This window comes from Tursiops truncatus, unplaced genomic scaffold, assembly GCF_011762595.2.
Source record: "Tursiops truncatus isolate mTurTru1 unplaced genomic scaffold, mTurTru1.mat.Y mat_scaffold_83_arrow_ctg1, whole genome shotgun sequence".
NCBI lineage: Eukaryota > Metazoa > Chordata > Mammalia > Artiodactyla > Delphinidae > Tursiops > Tursiops truncatus.
This window is the reverse complement of record NW_022983430.1, coordinates 60,553-82,108: the sequence shown is the minus strand read 5'-3', so window position 1 is coordinate 82,108 and position 21,556 is coordinate 60,553. Positions and strand designations below refer to the sequence as shown.

Genomic DNA, 21,556 nt, shown 5'->3' with positions numbered 1-21,556 from the left:
AAACCATTTAGAAACTGAATAATCAAAATTAAATAAAGCATTTTTAAAAATGGACTGTTGAGGACTTCTAGTTTCTGGTTCCACATTTAAGAAGCTTTGAAGTTGCCACACCATCCTAACAGCAAGTAAAAAGCTGAACAAACTGAAAAATCTGTAACTCTTCTTGTATCTGTAAGAGAGGGAGTACAAAGGGCAAACCACTGCCCCAACAGTTAGAGAGTCAGGTGAATATAGGGAGTCACAGCTTATGGGAGCAGAGACTGACGACCAGAACTCTAATGGAAGAATTGCTGGAATTTTTTTTTTTTTTTTTTTGCTGCACCACATGGCTTATGGGATCTTAGTTCCCCAACTGGGTTGAACCCGGGCCCTCGGCAGTGAGAGCCTAGAGTCTTAACCATTGGACTGCCAGGGAATTCCCAAGAATTGCTGGAATTTAGTGTGGACAACTCTGAGAGGCAAAAACTCCAGGGAACCCAGTCATCAGAAGGTTCCACACGGTTCTGTGAGATTTATCTCCAAGAGCTTCTTCTCACATAAATATCAGAGATGCTTCCAGCAGAGGAAGGAGAAAAGGAACCATTTTGAAATATGCTAGAGCATTCTGTTTTTCTTAATAAGGCCTGCACTCAGGAGACAGTAGTTAAGCAGGGCCTAAGCATCTGGGGTATTACCAGAGCCTAATCAACCTGGGGGAAAGGAAATTACCCAATTCCAGTTAACTCTAGCTTTCCACATGGGAAAAAGACCCAACTCCAGCTCACTATATAATCCTTTCCCACTTTAGGGAGTAGAGCAAAAAACTGAGAAACACTTGTGAGTTCACAGTCTGAAAGCATAGTCTCAGTGAAAGACTGAGACGTAATCATAAGACTATAGAACATTTCCCCTCCCGCCACACCTTCCTACCACATTACTGAAGGCCCATTTATAGCAGTTCCTTTTACACAGTACATATCTGGCTATCAAGAAAAAACTACAAAACAGTATGATATTGGCATAAAAAAAAGATGCATAGATCAGTGGAATAGAATAGACAGCCTAGAAATAAACCTACGCACATGTGAACAATTAATTTATGACAAAGCCAAGAATATACAATGGGGATAGGACAGTCTCTTCAATAAATGGTGTTGGGAAAACTGGACAGCCACATGCAAAAGAATGAAACTAGACCACTGTCTTAAACAGTACACACAAATTAACTCAAAATAGATTATAGGGCTTCCCTGGTGGCGCAGTGGTTGAGAGTCCGCCTGCCGATGCAGGGGACACGGGTTCGTGCCCCGGTCCGGGAGGATCCCACATGCTGCGGAGCGGCTGGGTCCGTGAGCCATGGCCGCTGAGCCTGCGCGTCCGGAGCCTGTGCTCCGCAACGGGAGAGGCCACAACAGTGAGAGGCCCGTGTACCACAAAAAAAAAAAAAAAAGAGTAGCTATAATGATTTCAGAACAGATTCAAAGCAAGGAAGGTTATCAAGGAAAAAGGGCATTACATAATGAAAAGGGTCAGTTTTCCAAGAAGACATAAAATTCTGAATGTCTTAATAATTCTTAACATGGCCCTAAGAACAGAGAGTCAAACTACGTGAGGCAAAAACTAGTAGAACTGCAAGGAGAAATAGGTGTATCCACTATCATAGTTGGAGACTTCCACACCCCCCCCCCAAAATCAGAAATGGACAGATCCAACTGGCAGAAAATCAGTAAGGACATAACTGAATTCAGCAACAACATCATCAACTGCATATAATTAGCATCTATAGAATTATTCCTCCAACAACAGCAATACACATTGTTAAGCTCACATGGAATATTCACCAAGATAGACCACATTCTGGGCTGTAAAACACACCTTAAATTTAAAAGAATAGGAATCAGTGTTTGCTGTCAGACCACAATAGAGTTAAACTAGAAATCAGTAAGAGAAAGACAACTGGAAAATCCCAAAATGCATGGAGATTTAACAGCAAACTTCTAAATAACTCATGGGTCAAAGAAGAAATCTCAAGAGAAATATTAAAATATTTTGAACTAAATGAAAATAACTTACAAAATTTATGAGATGCAGCTAAAGCAGTTCTGAGGGGAAAATTCATTGCATTGAATGCACACACACACACACGCACACACACACACACACACACACATATAATAAAAGAAGGAAAGTCTAAAATCAGTTATCTATGTTTCTACCTTAGAAAATTAGAAAAAGAAAAAAAAAGCCAAAGTAAGCAGAAGAAGAGAAATAGTAAGAGCTCCTGACCAGGTAGAGCTGAAATCTGTGAATCCCTGAAAACAGGAATTCAAGGGAAAAAATTAATGAGATTTAAAGTTGGTTCGTTGAAAAGTTTGATAAAATCGATAACCCTCTGGCCTGGCTAGCCAAGAAAAAAAAAAGAAAAACGACACAAATTACTAATACAGAAATAAAAGGGATATCAATACAGATTTAATGAACACTGAAAGATAAAGGAATACTGTGAACAAGTATACCCACACATTGGATAACCTAGATGGACTAGACCATGTACCGCAAAAAAAAAAAAAAAAAAAAAAAAGAGACTCATCAAAAAGCTCTTGGAACTAGTAAGCAATTACAGGAAGATTGCAGAATATAAGGTTAATATACATAACTCAATTTCTTTCTCATATACTAGCAGTGAACAGATGGAATTGGAAACAAAAACAATACCATTTTACGTTAGCACCCCCAAAACAAAATACTTAGGTGTAAATCTAACAAAATATATACAAAGATATATAAGAGGAAAACTGCAGAACTCTGATGAACAAAATCAAAGAACAAAGTTAATGGAGCAACACTCTGTTCTTGGATAGGAAGACTCGATGTCAAGATGTCAGGTCTTTTCAACTGTATTTATGGATTCAGTGCAATCCTAGTCAAAATTCCAGCAAGTTATTTGTGGATATCAGCAAACTTTATTCTTAAGTTTATATGGAGAGACAAAAGAGTCAGAATAGACAACACAATATTGAAGGAGAAGAACAAAGTTAAAGGACTGACAACGCTAGGCTTCAAGACTTAGTATAAAGTTAACCGAGACAGTGTGGTATTGGCAAAGCAAAATACAAATAGATCAATGGAATAGACTAGAGAACACAGAAATAAACCCACATAAATATAGTCAATGATCTTTGACAAAGGAGCAGTGGCAATGCAACTGAGCAAAGATAGTCTCCTCAGCAAATGGTGCTGGAACAATGGAACATCCACATGCAAAAAAATCTAGACACAGATTTCACACCTTCCATAAAAATCATCTCGAAATGGACTACAGACCTAAATGTAAAACATAAAACTGTAAGACTCCTAGAAAGACAACATAGAAACATAGATGACCTTTAATATGGCAATGACTTTTTAGATACAGCACCAAAGACATGACCCATGAAAGAATAAGGTACAAGCTGGACCTCATTAAATTAAAAACTTCTCCTCTGCAAAAGACAATGTCAGGATAATGAGAAAACAAGCTAAACACTGGGAGAAAATACTTGCAAAATACACATCTGATAAAGGACTGTTATCCAAAATATACAAAGAACTCTTAAAATTTAAACAGTAAGAAAACAAGCCAATTTAAAAAATGGACCACAGACCTTAACAGATACCTCACCAAAGGAGACATACAGATGGCAAATAAGGATATGAAAAGAAGTTCCACATCATATGTCACCAGGGGAAATGCAAGTTAATACAAGATAGCACTACACATATACTAGAATGGCCAAAATTTGGAACACTGACGACACCAAATGCTGGTGAGGATATGGAGCAACTGAAACCCTCCACTGCTGGTGGGAGTGCACAGTGGTACATCCACTTTGGCAGACAGTTCGGTGGTTTCTCAACAACTAAATCTACTCTTAACATATGATCCAGCAGTCGCACTCCTTGGTATTGTTGACCTGAAATAAACAGACTGCCAGATACTTCTCCAGCAAAGTTGGGTTTATTCAGGATCAGCAGAGAATTACAATTCAGGGTCTGCAGGAACGTGCAAGTTCCTGCAAAGCAAGGAAAGGAGAACACGTTTATAGAGAAAAAAAGGAAGTGGGTATGGCTCTAGTAAACAAAGCGTCCGTGGCTTTTCATTGGCTGAGTCCTTCCCAGGAAAGAAGAAGAGTCTGTATTCCTCCTGTTGGGCTCTGCTATCATCAAAGGACATGGAGCTCCCCCTTTCTGATCTCCCAACTCTGTTTAAGTGAGGTTTCTGTTTATTAAATTTTTACAGTATTTACCCAAAGGAGTTGAAAACATGTCCACACAAAAACCTGTTTATAAGAGCTTTATTCATAATTGCCAAACTTGGAGGCACCCAAGATGTCCCTCAGTAGGTGAACGGATAAATAAGCTTGTAGTGCATTCATACAATGCAATATTATTCAGTGCTAAAAAGAAATGAGCTATCAAGCCATGAAAAGCCATGGACGAACCTTAAATGTATATCACTAAGTGAAAGCAAGTCTGAAAAGGCTACATATACTGTATGACTCCAACTATATGACCTTCTAGAAAATGCAAAATATGGAGATAGTAAAAAGATGTTTGCCAGGGGTTGCGGGGAGGGAGGACAGAGGATTTTTAGGGCAATGAAAACACCCTTTGTTTTCACAGAGCATCTTTATACATTTGTCAGTCCCACAGGGTGTACATCACCAAGTGAACCCTAACGTAATCTATATGGACCTTGATTTTGACGTATCCATGTAGGTTCATGATTATAACAAATTACCACTGTGGTGCAGGATGTTACAGTGAGGGAGGCTGGGGTGTGAGGGAAATCTCTGTACCTTTCTCTAAATTTTGCTGTGAACCCAAAGTTCTTTAAAAAATGAAGTCTTTAGAAAGTTATTTTACAAAATTTGAGGAACATTGGATGACTTAAAAACAAGTTTCTTTCTCATAGGACTTCTCAGAACCTTTATTATGCAGTGTGATTCTCCAGGAAGGAAACATTACATGCAGTGTTTCCCAAACTGTGAAACTGAGGAATACTGAGAAATGTTCTTTTATTAAATGGAAATCAGGACTTCTAAAATACTTGGAAAAACAAAAGAAAATTTTAAACCTCCTCCAAAAAATTGGTTATTCTCAAGAAAAGAAAAAGCTTTTGTTCATTTGTAAGAAAACCTTTGACAGTGAGGTTTGATACACTATGGGATGAGGAAATACAGTGTTACTTTTTTTCTAGAGATTTTTTAAATCCAGATTTATATCTCCTTCTAGAATGTCTTTTCTTTTTTATTCTCTTTAATACCAGGGAGTCCTTTCTGTCCCCTAGTTTTTAGTAGTATGTTTTAATTATGAACTTTGTCCTGTTTCAGGTACAATACTTAGATCACGGATTCACTGAGAAGATTCCACAGTGTCATCTTTACCCTATTTTGCTATATCCTGATACACCCCAACTTTGTATTCCTTGTCAGCTCTATAATACCATACCTGTGAGTAAACAGGGATTTATAGGATGATTAATTTTAAAATACTGTCTTTATTAACAATAGTTTTCTAGAAATTAGAATGTAAGATGAAATCCCTTTCAGTGCAACAAAAATAATATTTAGAAATAAGCTTACAAAGATAGCTAAAGGGCCTTTAGGAAGAAAATGACAGAATTATACTGAAGGATATAAAAATATCTGAATAAATTAAGAGAGATAATGTCTTCATAGATGGGAATTTTGTTTGGAATTGTTAATTTTTAGTTACGGTTCAAATAAAATTTCAAGAAATTTGAAGCTGGATCAGAGAAGGGAATGGTATATTAATTATCTCTTGCTATATAACAAATTAAGCTTAAAATTTAGTGGTCTAAATCGACAATAAGCTTTTTAAAAATTTCATACAGTTTCTGTGGCTCAGGCATTGGGAACAGCTTAGCTGGGTGTTTTGGCTCAGGGTCCCTGATGACTCTGCAGCCAAGATGTGCACCAGAAATGCAATAACCCAAAGGACTGACTGGGCTGAAGAACCTGCTTCCAGATGCTCACGTACAGGGCGCTGGCAGGAAGCTGGGCCTCCTCGTGGGCTTTTGGCAGGAGGCTCCAATTTCCTGGCCAAGTGAACCTCTTAACACATAAGACGTAATAGTCACTGCTCCTTAATAAATACACATTGTAGTCAGTATACAAGCACTGCTTTGGCATATTGGCCTCTTTTAAAAGTTTTATGATGCTTTGTTTTTAGTGCAGGTTTATCTTTTTAAAGCATAAAATGCTTTAAGAGAGTAACATGGGGAGAAGCTGAGACAAATTATTAGTTTCTTAAGATCATTTTTATCATATACCCATGATATTCTCTGAAAACTGCCTATATATTTTGTCCTTCTCTCTAGTGTTATCTGTTTATGGCTACTTTTGTGTATCTTCATTTACTTCCTGCTTTTATTTTGTGAAAGAATCTGAGTTTATTAATCCCAAATAGGTCGGGAATGTCTGGCAACCAGATGCAGTAGAACTCCTTCAGGAACTGCTTTCAAAGAGAGAGGTGGAAGTTCACATTATGGTAATTTGTATTTAAAGCATATATCATTGGGACTTCCCTGGGAGTCCAGTCGTTAAGACTTTGCCTTCCGATGCAGGGGCTGTGGGTTTGATCCCTGGTCGGGGAGCTAGGATCCCACATGCCTCTCGGCCAAGGGACCAAAAAACAGAAGCAATATTGTAACAAATTCAATAAAGACTTTAAAAATGGTTCACATCAAAAAATCTTAAAACAACCAACTTCAAAAAAAAATTTTAAATAAAGCATATATCATTGATTTAGTTAATTAGCCATAAAGTGTTACAGGTAATATAATTTGAGGGATTTTTTTATGAAGAACTATGTTCCTGTGTGATTATCAGTTACTCGTTAACATAAAAGAAGTTACCACTTTGCTTCCTAGGCTCATTTTAAATAAACCTAATTTTGAGCAAGTTCCTGAGAACTTCCATAAGCAAGTAACTTGGAAGATTCCTTATTAACAACTTATTTTGACACAAGGAGAGTACTAAGGAAGTAGAGATGTTTATAAGCACATGGTAGTTTTCAGGATGGTGCTGTGTGTGTAGCACTGTGTTAGGTGCAGGTAATTCCCGTCCTCAAGGGCCCTGTCTAGTTAGTGAAACAGTGAGACACAAGACAAAACCCTAAAGACTTTACACCACAACTTGCTGAGAGCCAGGCAGCTGGTAAAAAGAGTGAGTGTAATAGGAATGTAGAAATGGGAGTTGATGAAGTGCTCCTGACCAGGTAGGTGCGGAGACAGAAATGGGAAATGCATCTGCTAGAACAGTAGAAGTTTTGGGAGGAGCAGCAGTGCGAATAGGGTTTAAGAGAAGTAGACGTCAGGCAGGAGGCCCCGCTGGGGGTTCTTGAGCAGTGAGGCAGTGAGAAGATTCTCCTGGAGCTGTGTTGGAGGGTTCGGGCAGAAAGATAGAAAAACTTTAAGGAAGTGTTTCTGTATGAAAGGTGTGATGGCAGGCTAATAAAGACCTAAAAAGAGCCACAGACGCACTTAAATAAGAAAGTGGAGAAGCCTCTCCGCCTCTGGTTATTCACAGCCTCTGTGGACAGTCACGGAAGTCCTGCAGAGATGGGAACTGTTCAGGTTATCCAGGTGGCTTTCTTTACTGCTTAGCTTATTAGCCTAGGAAAACAGCGTGGCGTATACCAAGGTACTGGATTTCTCAGAAACCATGCCTGTGCCTGCCCTTGCAGCCCTGCTGCCGTAGCAGACCTTCCCCAGAAGTGTTCCTCCTACCTTACGTGCTCATGGCACGGACCCAGTGCCTCTTACCTGCTGGGCTCTGTCCTGGGCCTGCAGGCGCAGCAAGAGCCAAATAGAAGCTCCTGCCTCCGTTGAGCTTCCATTTTAGTGATGGGAAGTAAAATGAAAAAAATATATATATATATATGATATGTTAAATAGTAGTGCTGGCTAGAAAAATGAATTCGGAAAGGCTGATAAGGAGAGGTGGGTGGGGGAGGAGATAACATTTTAAATACAGTGGTCAGAGAAGACATCCCTTAAAAAATAAAATTTGATTGAGACTTCCGAGTGGTGAGAGGACACACCACGCCGTTACCAGATCAGTGCAGAGAGCCGCAGGGCAGGAGACGCCTGGAGTGTCCAAGGAGCAGACGGACGGACGGAGGTGGGAGGCCACCTGTGAGAGGTGCAGTTGTCGCTGCGCGGAGGTGGATGTGATCTGACCTCACAATCTACTGTTTTCACTTTGCACTGGTGAAAACTGGACGGTAGAAAAAGGTAGAAGCAGGAGATCAGCTGGAAGGCGATTACACTTAACTCTGAGTTAGGACTAAGGTGGTACCGAGTGGAAACAGTGAGGAACGATCAGCTTATCAGTCATGTGCATTTTGGTACCTAATGTTTGAAAATGGACCCACGGGTTTGAAAGCCACTATATGACTCCTAGACTGTTGTTAATTTCTTCTGATTCCTGCCATTTTTGGATTTTTAACTAAACTTCATTTCTTTACCCCTGAGCATAACTTTTTCTTTCTCCTTCTACTTAGTATAAATTATTAGTATTATCTAAAGATGATGTATAGCAAATTGTTTTCTTTACATAACTAGAAAACTCTACCTTATGGACATGTAAATATATTTTATAAAAACCAGAGTAGTAGTAGCATTATTGCCTTGTTATCTGCCAAAATACCAGGAAGAAAATTTTACAAAACGAGTCACTAGTCAAACTAGTAATACTGTGATTGTCAGAAATCTAATTTCATTTTTGCTAACTGTAAAATTTTAATCTTCAAGCAGACTTTATTTTTATAGTAATAATCTCCTTTATTGAACTTAAATAGGAATTACCAGAAAATCCATGGGAGAAATTATCTATTCATCTCTATTTTGATGGAATGTCACTTTCTTATTTTATGGCACACCATAAGTGTTGTACTTTTGAACATTCTGAGGAAATACTGAAGGAAGTAAGTGAACTATTTTTCTATAAAATTCTAAACTATAGAAAAAGAAACTGGTTAAAATGTCATATTTTGTCTTTTGCCTCAAGCCTTCCATATAGTTCTACATGCCTGATATGTTAAGAGGGTCTAGAGGATTTGTAAATTCCTTGAGAAAGCAATACCCTATATCATGCTTTATAAAGTCCTAAAAAAGACTTCAGTTGCATTAACAGTCACTTAGTTTTCTATATCTTCAAACCTAATGAGAAGCTCATATGTTCTCTAACGTTGTTTGAATATAGATGTAAATTATAAAATCATAATGGAATTCACTGCCAGAAATGACTCTCTCCCAAGATAAAATGGTTTTGCCTTATATTCAGTATTATAACATTTCCCCCAGTTTGCTTTCTTACAGGGAACTCAGAGCCAGATTTTAAGCTTAGCTTCAGTAAATAGCCCGTTCCCAGTTGCCTGGTGCTTCTGTTTTTAATATTTTAGAAAACATAATTAGTCTGTTACAGATACGATTTCACATTGCAGGCTGCCACAAATACTTTATAGAAACAGGGTACTCATAAATAAGAATGTGAACATTTTATATAGCAAGATATTTTTAGACTTGCAGTTCACTTGTTAGGTTTCTGAAATTCATTTTAGTGATAGTACACAACCAAACAGTGGATGTTCAGTTCAATATAGGAAACTACTTTCTTCTCTCAAATAGGAAACTATGACATAACTTTGTACATGCAATGCTCACAGCCAGTTGTTTCTTTTGAGCATAGAGGGTGTGTGTGTGTGTGTGTGTGTGTGCGTGCGCGCGCGCATGCGTGCCCCCACGTGTTTGTGTAAAGGGTGTTTCATCTGTTAAACCGGTTTTATAAAGATTACTTAGTCTCTCTGCCAGGTGTACTCTTCAGTGTGAACATTTAAAAGGAAAGGTAAGAGCTCCCACTCTTATTATAAACTAATGACAGTTGACATGCTTTTAGCATAATTTTGAGGATTCTTGTTGCAATATTAAGATCACTCAGAACACTAAATTTTCCCATAGTTAAGCTGAAATGAATGCCAACAAGGTCATGCACGCAGTTTTTGTGGGATGAAATATGAAAGTGCCTTAAAACAATATTACATAGTTAAAGATAGTTTTATTCATTAATAATACTATATTATTTCAGAAACCAACAGATTACAATACAAAGTGTGAGGAAGAGAGATGGGAAATAAGGTTTGAGGTAAGTTTCAATCCAAATATTTTGAAAATTTGGACACTTCATCAGTACAAATAATCTGATACAAGATCAGGTAGGTAAGCATAACAGCTTTATTAATTTACATACCATAAAGTTCAACTGTTTAAAGTGTACAGGTCAGTGGTTTTTAATATATTCATGGAGTTGTGCAATCATCACAACGATCTGATTCCACAACATTCCGTCTCAGAAAGAAGCTCCATACCAGCAGCGGTCACTTTCCATTTCCCCTCCCCCAGTTTCCTGGAAACTTTCTGTGGGTTTGTCTATTCTGGACCTTTCATATAAAGGGAATCACAGCCCTTTGTTACTGGCTTCTTTCATTCAGCATAATGTTTGCAGGGTTGAATCATGTTGTAGTATGTGTCCTTTTTATTGCTGAATAATATTCCATTATACAGATACACCACATTTTGTTTATCCATTCATCTGTTGATGGATACTTGCGTTGTTTTTACCTTTACAGATAGTGAATTAAAGCAACTATGAACGTTTGTGTACAAATTTTTAAGTGGATGTCTGTTTTCAGTTCTCTTGAGTATGGACCTAGGAGTGGCATTACTAAGTCATATGGTGACGATGTTTACCATTTTAAGGAACTGTGAAACTGTTTTCCAAACCAGCGGCATCATTTTACTTTGGTACTAGGATTGTACAAGGGTTCCACTTTTTCCATATCCTCACCAAGACTTATCTGACTTTTTTCCTAGCCATCTTAGGATAGGTGTGAAGATACAAGTCCCTTATCAGATATGATTTGCAAATATTTTCTCCCATTCTGTGGGTTGTCTTTTCACTTTCTTGATGGTATCCTTTGAAACACCAGAGTTTTAAATTTTGATGGAGTCTAGTTTATCCTTTTTATCTTATTTTTTCTTTTGTCACTTTTGCTTTTTGGTGAAAGAAGTGTTTTCATAAGTAAAATTTTATCATTTAAAATTTTAAGTAGAATTTAATTCCTATAATTATAAAAATGACATGCTTGTTGTAAAGTGTTTTGTAACAAATCAGTAAAATTCAACAGTAGGTAGTCACTTCTTGCTGAAATCTAAGTGGTTCAAATGTTTTGTTTTGCCACCAGTTTGGAAATGTTAAATAGTAATAAGTGAGTCTACAAATTTGAATATGATTGTTTTAGTATTAATCACCATATTAATCACCATATTCAAGTTTTTTTTAACTTACTAAAAGAAAAATCCCCTATATTTTTATATGTATATTTCTTTTAACAACTGCTAACTGCCTTGATCCTCTTTGGAATCATATAACTTTTAATTACTCCTCATGCTTTTATAGAGCTTAAGAGAGAGCACACTTTTTTCATGATTTTTAACTTAAATCTTCCTTTGTCATTTCATATATTAGTTTTTATTATACTCTAAAAATAAATGAAATATCACAGAAATGTGAAAAGAAAGAAGTCGCCCCAATTCTACATCTTGAACACCCCAGTCCATCCCACTAAGCAGCCGCAATTTGTTAATCATTCTTCTAGAGTTTTATGTGTTATATGTAAATATTATATATAAGTAAATATTCCTGTGGGGTTTTTTTTTACACAAAATCTTTTTTTGGGGCAGGGGACAAAAGATTGCTAAAGATCTTTTGATTATTTATCACATTTTGGTCCTACAACAAAATTATTTTGTGATTTTCAGTGTCTCAGCTAGATTTTTGCTAAATGAAAGTAAATTGACACTGTAATAAGCTTTAATAACGTGGTGGGTTTCTGTAATAGTCACTCTGAAATTGGAATTTATTTTTGGTGTTTTAGGAGTTGCTCTTGCCTGAAACAGAGACTCCTGTTTTACCGCCATATTTGTCTTCACCTCTTCCGCCCCCTGGAGAGCTCTACGCTGTTCAAGTTAAGCACGTTGTCTCACCCAGCGAAGTATGTGATTCCAGTAATGCTGGTGGTTAAAAACGTGACAGGCAGTCTCGGTCTTTAACTCTAGGGTTGATTCTCCACATTTCCGTCTTCCTGATTTTCATAGCTGACAGCTGGTGGCCGCTAGGTTGCCTGCCCTATAATGTCCTCTTCAGACACTTGTTTGTACTTAATGAGGCAAGTGTTCCTTAATCACTGTTGGGTTTTCCAAGTATTGTGTAGCTTTTTCAATCAAATATTTAGATTGTTAAGTTGGAACTTATTTCCACCTGTGAAATCTTATTAAACATCTCATTCCCCTGTCCTCTTCCTACATTGAACTTAGGTGCTCTTTATTCGCTGTTTTTCCATACCACTTATCACCTTGTAACAACACACTGTGCCACTTCCTTATTTTCTTTGTCTGCTTCTTCCCACTAGAATGTAATTCCATGAAGGCAGGGATTTTTGTCTGTTTTGGTCAGAGGTGTATCCCTAGGACCTAGAATACTGCCTGATATAGCAGGCACTCAGTAAATATTGACTGAATGAGTAAGTACACTAAAGAAAATTCAAATTATATGCTTGGCTAACATGAGAGAAAGAAATGACAAATTAAGTGGCCAGGCAGTCCCTCAGCCATTTTTACACAGTAAACCATTCTTTTCACAGACAAGAAGAATTTGCTCCATAATTTCATCAGAGAACATAGTAGTGCAAACTATTGTTGGTTTTTATGATTTTTAATTAGTTATTAGTCGCCACATAAATTACCCCAAAATTGAGCAGCATAAAACAACACACGTGAAAGTCGGGAATCCAGGATCTCGGGTTGCAGTCGGGGTGTGTGTTGGGGGGTGTGCAGGATCCACTTCCAGAGCCTGAGTGCTGGGCCCCGGCCCCGCGGGCCTCTCCTGGGCCTGCTGGCGCGGGTCTGCACGCTCCCCTGGTGGGCTGAGCGCCACCAAGGCAGAGACCACGCCTTTGACAACCTGGGCTCGGTGGTCACATACCGCCGCCGCTGTCGTGCTTTACAGTCACAAAGAGCAAGTCTGGTTTGCTGTGGGGACTTGACTCTGTGAGGACTGTGAGGCCGTTGCTGGGGACTGGCTGCGCAGTCGTTCTGTCCACATCATGAATACTAAAAATTACAGAATTTGAACTTTTTCCCTTCCCTTCTCCCCACTTAGGTGTATATTTGCCTTGACTCTGTAGAAAACTGTAATCTGGTTAAGCAGCATGATGACACAGTTGACAGTGGAGTCAGCTGGGAACCTGAGCCTGAGAGCCTTGAGGAAGCGCTAGGGAGGTTCAATGTGGATGTGGAGACATTCCCTCCTCTGACGGACTTCAGAACAGGTACTAAACTTTCAGAGTAAAATGGGATTCCTAATGAAGCCCCTGTTTTGTTTCAGTGCTGACGAGACTGGGTTGTTTCTAAGGTTAACTGGTATTTTTATCACCCTCACTTGATATGCATGGTCTCTTGCCTTGGGGCGCTTTTGTTTTTCAAAGCTCAGGTCGAACTGTAACATTGACTGCATGAAGATGGCTTTTCTGAGCTTGCAATTTCGCCAGTAGCTCAGATTGTGAGTTGTTACTTGGACCTGAACGGCACTTATTTTAATTACAAGCCACCTAAGCTGCTAATTGTGGTGTGGGTAAGCAGAACTCAGATCGTGTTGAGTCCTGCCAGCATGGGTGAAACCCTGCCTTTTTCCCTTTCTATTTCCCTATCTTTATTAAATACATGGCATTCTCCTGTGAGGAAAATGCATCTAGTTAACTGGTGATGACGGTTCCTGAGTACAAGGAGTGGTGTCTACACATTTCATCAGTATGTGATGTATAGGGATGTATTCATCCTTGGTATTTTGTTCCTATCAGAGGATAATTTAGCAAAGGAAAACATCGGTCTGACGTCCTGTCTGATTTTACTTAATGAGATTTTAATCACTTGTGACCCATGTTTGGCTGATGAACACCACTTGCTGTTCCCTCTGCCTGGAAAGTTCTGGGATGTGTAGCAGGGTCTCTGCTCAGCTATCCCCGAATGGCAGCTCTTCCCTGATGCATCCCACCCCCCCCCCTCCTCCCCTCCTCCCCCCCTCCCGGCCTTTAAGGCAGCACCACAGCAGGGACTCTGTGCCACAGCACTTAAGGAGGGCACCTGGCACAAATAGGTGCTCTTAAGTATTTGCTCAATGAGTGAAAAAATAAACTCACTGTCACTTTTTTTTTTGTAAATTAATGTATAATCTGGAAGAAACAATTCCTTCCTCACTGTGCTCTTCTCTCAAGGGAGGCTGCACCAACAGTCCATGAGTAATGTGATAATTCACGGAGCTATACATACATGTGTGCATTTTTTCTGTGGTGCTTCTTCAATTAAGTATGCATATGTACAAGTTGATTCACAGACAAGTGCTTCTTAAATATGTACGGAATCTATATTGAAGGAGTTGAATAAGGAATCTATTTAGGTAACACATTGAGGATATGTGGTTGAAGTGGGTTGGGAGTATATTGTGAAGAACCCTGTAAATTGCAGTCTAAGGACTTGGTACTGCAGACAGTTAAGATGCCATTGAAATTTTTTAAACTACAGAGCAATGGAATTGGATTGGAGGAGAAGGAAATTAAAAGTAGGAATAACAGAAACCATTTTACTATCATTTGCAGAAGACAACTGCCCAAAGGAAAAAAAATCGGGGGCATATAAGAAGTGGGAACAATGGAAGGATGGTTTAAGCCTTGGGTGGTGGAAGAACTAGGACTCTGAGAATGGAGAGGTGTCTTCCTTCCAGCCTTTTCCTAACTTAGGAATTAAGACAAACAAGGTTTATAAAGTATAAACAGAAAAAAGAGCATAAGCCAACATGTGGCTAACTGTTGAGTGTTTAATTCTGAATAATGGGTAATTGGTGATTAATTTTCTTTGTACTTTGCTGTATTTTTTTTAAAAAACGTTTTTAAGAAAATAAAAGGCAATGTGGGGCGTCCCTGGTGGCGCAGTGGTTGAGAGTCCGCCTGCCGATGCAGGGGACACGGGTTCATGCCCCGGTCCGGGAAGATCCCACATGCCGTGGAGTGGCTAGGTCTGTGAGCCATGGCCGCTGAGCCTGTGCGTCCGGAGCCTGTGCTCCGCAACGGGAGAGGCCACAACAGTGAGAGGCCCGCGTACCACCAAAAAAAAAAAAAAAAGGCAATGTGATTTTCCCCTTTTTGTCTTTTCAGAAATGCCTTGCCTTGCAGAATATGATGATGGCGTATGGTACAGAGCAAAGATTGTTTCCATTAAAGAATTTAATCCTCTGGCTGTCCTGGTACAATTTGTTGATTATGGATCAACTGAAAAGCTGACAATAAACAGGTTAGAAAAACAAAAATGTAAACTTAGTTGAATTAGGATTCTTAGTTTTCTATTCTTTTTTTTTTAAATAATTGAAAAGATTTTGCCTCTTTTTTTAAAAGAAAAATCTATTTTAAAGCTGCTTATATATTGGGAGTATTTTCTGTCTAAAAATTATTTTTTATTGTGGTAAAATATACATCAAATTTACCATGTTGAAAAATAAATTTTAAAAAATTCTTAGAGAAAAAACTTACGTTAGCCATTTTTAAGTATACAATTAACTGGCATTAAGTATTCAGTGTTGTGTGACCATTGCTACTGTCCAGTTTCAGGACTTTTTCATAACCCCAAATAGAAACTGTACCCCTCAATAACATTCCATTTCTTTTCCCTCAGCTCTCGGTAACCCCTCTTCTACTCCCTGTATGAATTTGCTTATTTTAGGTTCTTCATCAAGTGTAATCATAAGTATTTGTCCTTTTATGTCTGATTTATTTTACTTACAATGATGTTTTCACAGTTCATCCAATTGAAGCATGTGTCAGAATTTCATTACTTTTATGACTAAATAATATTTCGTTTTTACGTATATACCACATTTTGTTTATCTGTTCATCTGTTGATGGACACTTGGTCTGTGAATAATGCTATGAACACTGACATACAAAGAGCCGTTTTGAGTTCCTGCTTTCAGCTGTTTGGGGTATTATATACCTCAAAATGGAATTGCGGGACCATATGATAATTCTGTGTTTAACTTTTTCAGGAAATGCCAAACTTTTCCATAGTAGCTATACTATTTATATTTCCACCAGCAACGCACAGGAGTTCCATTTTGTCCACATCCTTGCCGACACTGTTATTTTCCAACTTTTTTTATTGTTGTTTGTGATACTTTTTTAATAGTGGTAAAATACACATATCATAAAATCTAACATCTTAACCATTTTTAGAAGTATAGTTAAGTAGTGTTAACTTTCTTTACATTGTTAGTGCAACCAATCTCCAGAACTCTCTTCATTTTGGAAAACTGAAACTAACCCTGTGCCTATTAAACGATCCCTCATTCCCTCTTCATCCAGCCCGTCAACCACTGTTCCGCTTTCCCATCTCTATGAATTTTGATTGTAGGTATCTCATACGTCTTTTTGTAACTGGCTTATTTCACTTAGCATGATGTCAAGGTTCAACTATGTCATAGCATATGTTAGAATTTTCTTCTTTTTTAAGGCTGAATAATATTCCATCATATGTATATAACACATTTTATTTATCCATGCACCCATCAGTGGATACTTGGCTATTGTGAATGATGCTATGAACATGGGTGTACAAAAATCTCTTCATGACCCTGCTTTAAATATACTCAGAAGTGGAGTTGCTGGATAATATGCTTATTCTTAGTGTTTGGAGGAACCACCAAACTTCCCCACAGTAGCACTTTACATTCCCACCAAATGTCCAAGGGTTCCAGTTTTTCTCTGTATCCTCACCAACACTTATCTTCCGTTTTTGTTTGTTTGTTTAATAGTAGCCATCCTAATGGGTATGAGGTGAAATCACATTGTGGCTTTGATTTGCATTTCCGATGATTAGTGATGTTGAGCACCTTTTCATTTGCTTGTTGGCCATTTATATCTCTTCCTTGGAGAAATGTCTTTTTTAATGTGTATTTTCTCTCATTCTGTACGTTGCCTTTTCACTCTGTTGATTGTGCCCTTTGCACAGTTTTAAATTTTGATATTATCAAAATTTTTTCTTCTGTTGCCTGTGCTTTTGGTGTCATATCCAAGAAACACTGCCAAATCCAACACCATTAACTTTTCCTCTAATTGTGACATTCCTAACATTTTAATTGAAGGATTTCTTTTGTGACAGACTTCGTCAAATTCCTCTTCATCTTATGCAGTATCCAGCCCGAGCCATAAAGGTGCTCTTGGCAGGGTTTAAACCTCCCTTAAGAGATATAGGAAAGGCAAGAATACCGTACTGTCCCAAGTGGAGCATGGAAGCATTGTGGGCTATGATAGACTGTCTTCAAGGAAAACAACTTTATGCTTCTTCCATGGTAAATATCTGTCTTAATTAGCCAAAATACTTTCAAAGCTATTTCAAGGATCCCTGTTAACTTTCTAAAGTGCTTTTTATCTCTGCAGCTCTAGATGCAAAAACGCTTTAAAGCATTTGATGTTGTAAATACTATAGGATTAATCTTAAGGCTTGTTCAAATGTCTTAGTTTATATTTTACAACCTTTTGATTCGCCCTGCAATGATATAAAATATCAGTGATGTAATGACTAAGATGAAAAATGATCAAGATGAGTATCCTATAATCAAAGAACTGATAATGAGGAAAACATGTAAACCACTAATACAAGGTAGAATGAAATAAGTGCTATAAAAAAGGTATAGGTATCTTTGGGGTGTGGGTGTGGGGAGAGAAGCAAGAGCGATGAATTCTGTCTGGAGAGATCAGGGTAGGGTGTTTGAGCCCCTGCTTAGGAGGCACTCGAGTGCTTATTCAGTTAAGTACGACCGGGAGAAAGTGACATTGAGCTGCATCCTAAAAGTAGAAAAGACCAGAAAGGGGATTCTGGTCAGAGTCAGAGAAAGGTTCAAATGGTGCTCATAATCATAACTGAACTGACTTTGAATTGTTTAATGCAGTAGAAGGTCCAGAAAAGAAAATTCAGATCATGCTTGGTATAAATATGCTTTCTACTTGAGGCTTAGTCACAAAGGGGTGGCTCAAAGGCCATATCTGGCTTGTAACCATGTTTGATTTAGTGCACAGCTGTTATAAAACTGGAAAATTATACCAAAAGTCTTATTTCTAAGTACTACAAAATCTTCTGGAATGACAGCTAGCACCAGCGGGGCAACAGCAGTCCCTCTAGGTGGGAGCATGCTCTTCGGTTCACCCTAGTCCTCACCACTGCTGTTTCAGTCCAGCTCGCCCTGGTTTGGGGGCCCGAGATCTGGGGGATTTCTGATATACTGGCTGTGACAAGAATGAGCTCTTAATGGAGCAGTGCTATTACTAGAAAGTGCTTTTTCAAAACCTCTGTACATACCACGTTCCCGTGTGTGCAGTGGTGTAAATAGCTTATGCAGGGTTTCTCTCAAGAAGCCAGTGAAAATAACAGATGTTCTTGTAAATACATGTGTATTCACCTCTATGAGTAACACTCAAAATTTGCTGACTGTATGCGTAAGGTATGCTTTATGTGTAGAATGTAAATGAATTTTAACAGAGATGGTAGTATTAAAGCCCACTGGCTCAATCTAGGAAAACCTTGGGGAGAGTTAGTTACATTTTAAATAAAGTAAAAGAGGGAAAGAGTGAGACCTAGCAAGAAACCATCAAGATACCTTTTGAAAGTAACAGCGTATAAATTATAAATAAACTTAGACAATGCCTTGTCCCTCCTGCCAGTTGTAGGAGGAACAGGCAGCAAAGACATGATGGTGTTTTCTTGACATGTATCTTTTTAATTTTAGGCTCAGGTACCAGAACAAATAGTGACATTATATGAAGATGAACGGTATCCAGTTCATATGTCATTAGTAGAAATGGGGCTTGCAGACCAAGATGAGTGATGTAAGTACCATGACTTCTTGTTCACCCTTATAGTCAGCATACGGCATGTGACTGATGTAGCAGAGATTAATACTAAATTGCCCTGAAAAGCACCTTTGGCCTTTCCTTGACTTGTCAAAGGAATGACAACAAAGTTCGACCATAGTCTCTCTTGTAGATCTCTCCTTCATAGGCCCTTCTTACCTATTGAGTACCAGCAACAGAGAGGTTCCATAGCTATAAAGACGCTTGGGACGGCTGTCCTGACCATTCATGGTGCCAGATGGTTATGGGGGCAAGGAGGAGAGCAGCAGAAAGCGGGCACTATGAATAATTTAAGCACAGAACTCTATGCTACACGTGCAGCACTACTGGACAGTCAATGCCCTGATAACAAGGTTATTAAAGTCCTTCGGTAAACAGCTCACTCTTTATCCGTTCACATAAATGTAACGTGATTCAGTAACTGTATTTGAACCTTAAGCAAAGGTTTAAGGTTTAAAATAACACACCTTTTGTTTTTCAGGTTTACAGTACAGAGCATCTATAGCAGCCCAGAAGAAAGTTTTCTGTTATATGTAGACCGTTTCAGGCTTATTTTTCTTGACTTGTTCTGCAATAGTGCTGGGCTTTTTTTTTTCTGTTCTTTACATGCTGAACTGTTAGGAATTGTTCAAAAAAAGTTAATAAATATTTGAAAGCAAGTATTTACTTATTTTATTTTACTGTAATTTTTAAATGAAATATTTCAGGCACGTTAGAAAAAACATATTTAGTTCATTTTATAACTAATGTACATTCAGCTGAAGAAATAAGACATCATCAGCATGGTTGTAGGCCCCTGTTCTACCCTTCCCCAGTCATTCTGTTTCTTACAGAGGAGGTGAATACTGTGAATTTGGTGTTTATCATTCTCATATAGCGCTTTATAATTTTATTGTATGTGCACACATCCATAAACAAGAGCTCTGTATATTTTTAAGTGTGTGCAGTATCACACGATTACCTTTTTCCCTACTTTATTTCCACTATATAATGCATATTGGTATGCATAGCTCTATTTTATTCACTTTCACTGTTACATCCATCTGTGCATATAATTTATCCTGTTAAGATATTTAGGTCGTTACCAGTTTTTTCTCAATTACAGATACTCTACTGTACAACCCCTTATGCACCTGTGAGGGGTTTTCTAGTAAATATACTTTAGTGGAATTTAGTACTAGGTCATGAGGCAACTGCTTTCCAAAAAAGGGATTTTACCAGCTAATTCTACCATCAGTAGTCCAAGTTCCTTGCCAGCATGTGGTGTGGCCAGACCATTGTTTGCCAGTTTATGACACGAACGTAAAAAGGTACCTCATTGTTGAAATATGCATTTACTGGTTTTAGTTTATTGCTTATTAATATCCTTTGTTTGTAATTACCTATTTTAACTAATAGGGATTCTTTATATATTCTGGTCACTAATCCTTTGTCAGATACGTGTTTCTTTTCCTAGGCTGTGACTTTACTCTCTTTTGTGTTATCTTTGGACAAACAAACTTTTGACTCATCAACCTTTTAAGGTTTGTGCTGTGTCTCATTTAAAAATCTTTCTCTCAGGAGCTCCCTGGGTCTAGGGGTTAGGGTTAGGCACTTTCACTGCTGTGGCCTGGGTTCAGTCCCTGGTCTGGGAACTGAGATCCCCCAAGAGGTGCGGCACAGCCAAAAATAATAATAATTTAAAAAATAAAATTTAAAAATCTTTCTCTATTCCTGAGGTAATATATATAATTATTTATTTTCTTTGAAAAGTTTTTTGTTATTCAGTTTTAAATCACCTGGAATTAATACATGTGGCTTTTTTAAAAATACTGAGTTACTGCCAGCACTACTGTCAGACTGCACTAAGTGACTAGACCAAACTTACTATGTAAATCTACTTGTAGGTGACTTGCCCCCCACCCCTTCAAGGACATCTTGCTTCTGTCAGCCCCGCCTTACAGGTAATAAGGTCAAGGCACCTGTGGTCTATCAATCAGTTAACACTGGCTGGTTAGTTTTCACGCCCCGCCTTTCTCAGCTGTCACCCTCGTGACAACTGCTTTTTCCTCCCATGAGATTTATCTGCACTCATAGAATGAACTCTTCTGCCTGTTTGTTTTACTGTTTATTTGTACTCAGTCACTGTTTTAACTTCCAATTCTGTGACCTCTGTGGTAGATAATGCTTCACTTTTAGTACTAATTGAGCACAGTAATATTTTGACTGGAGAAATCCTCTTACTCCTTCAGTAAACTTTCTAAGCAAGCCCTTCATAGGCCTGGCAGGTGGTGGGAAAATCTGTGATACTGTGCTGCTTGTACTTCTTGGCTCTCATAACCATCTCCAACCAATGAAAGCATCCACTTGTTAAAAGTCTATACTGGTTAGAACCATAGAAAGACAAGGTAGGTGAACTAAAAATGAAAGCTGTCCCTGTGCATTTCAAACATTATGAAAAAATTCCAAACAATCTTTTCCATTTATATATACACACAGTATATATAAATTAAACCACAGAATC

General features: G+C 38.2%; 1 protein-coding gene across 1 annotated transcript in view; it reads left to right on the top strand.

Moving 5' to 3' along the window:
- Positions 1-19,715, top strand: part of LOC117310973 (RING finger protein 17-like) — an 85,774-nt gene extending 66,059 nt beyond the window's left edge. Inside the window, 11 exon segments of the mRNA XM_033850480.2 lie at positions 3,954-4,077; positions 5,319-5,471; positions 6,451-6,531; positions 8,845-8,970; positions 10,131-10,187; positions 11,980-12,096; positions 13,263-13,431; positions 15,310-15,445; positions 17,306-17,495; positions 18,930-19,029; positions 19,535-19,715. Of these exon segments, the coding sequence (XP_033706371.1) occupies positions 3,954-4,077; positions 5,319-5,471; positions 6,451-6,531; positions 8,845-8,970; positions 10,131-10,187; positions 11,980-12,096; positions 13,263-13,431; positions 15,310-15,445; positions 17,306-17,495; positions 18,930-19,028 (1,252 nt within the window). The 3' untranslated portion in view covers position 19,029; positions 19,535-19,715.
- The last annotated feature ends 1,841 nt before the right edge of the window (positions 19,716-21,556 follow it).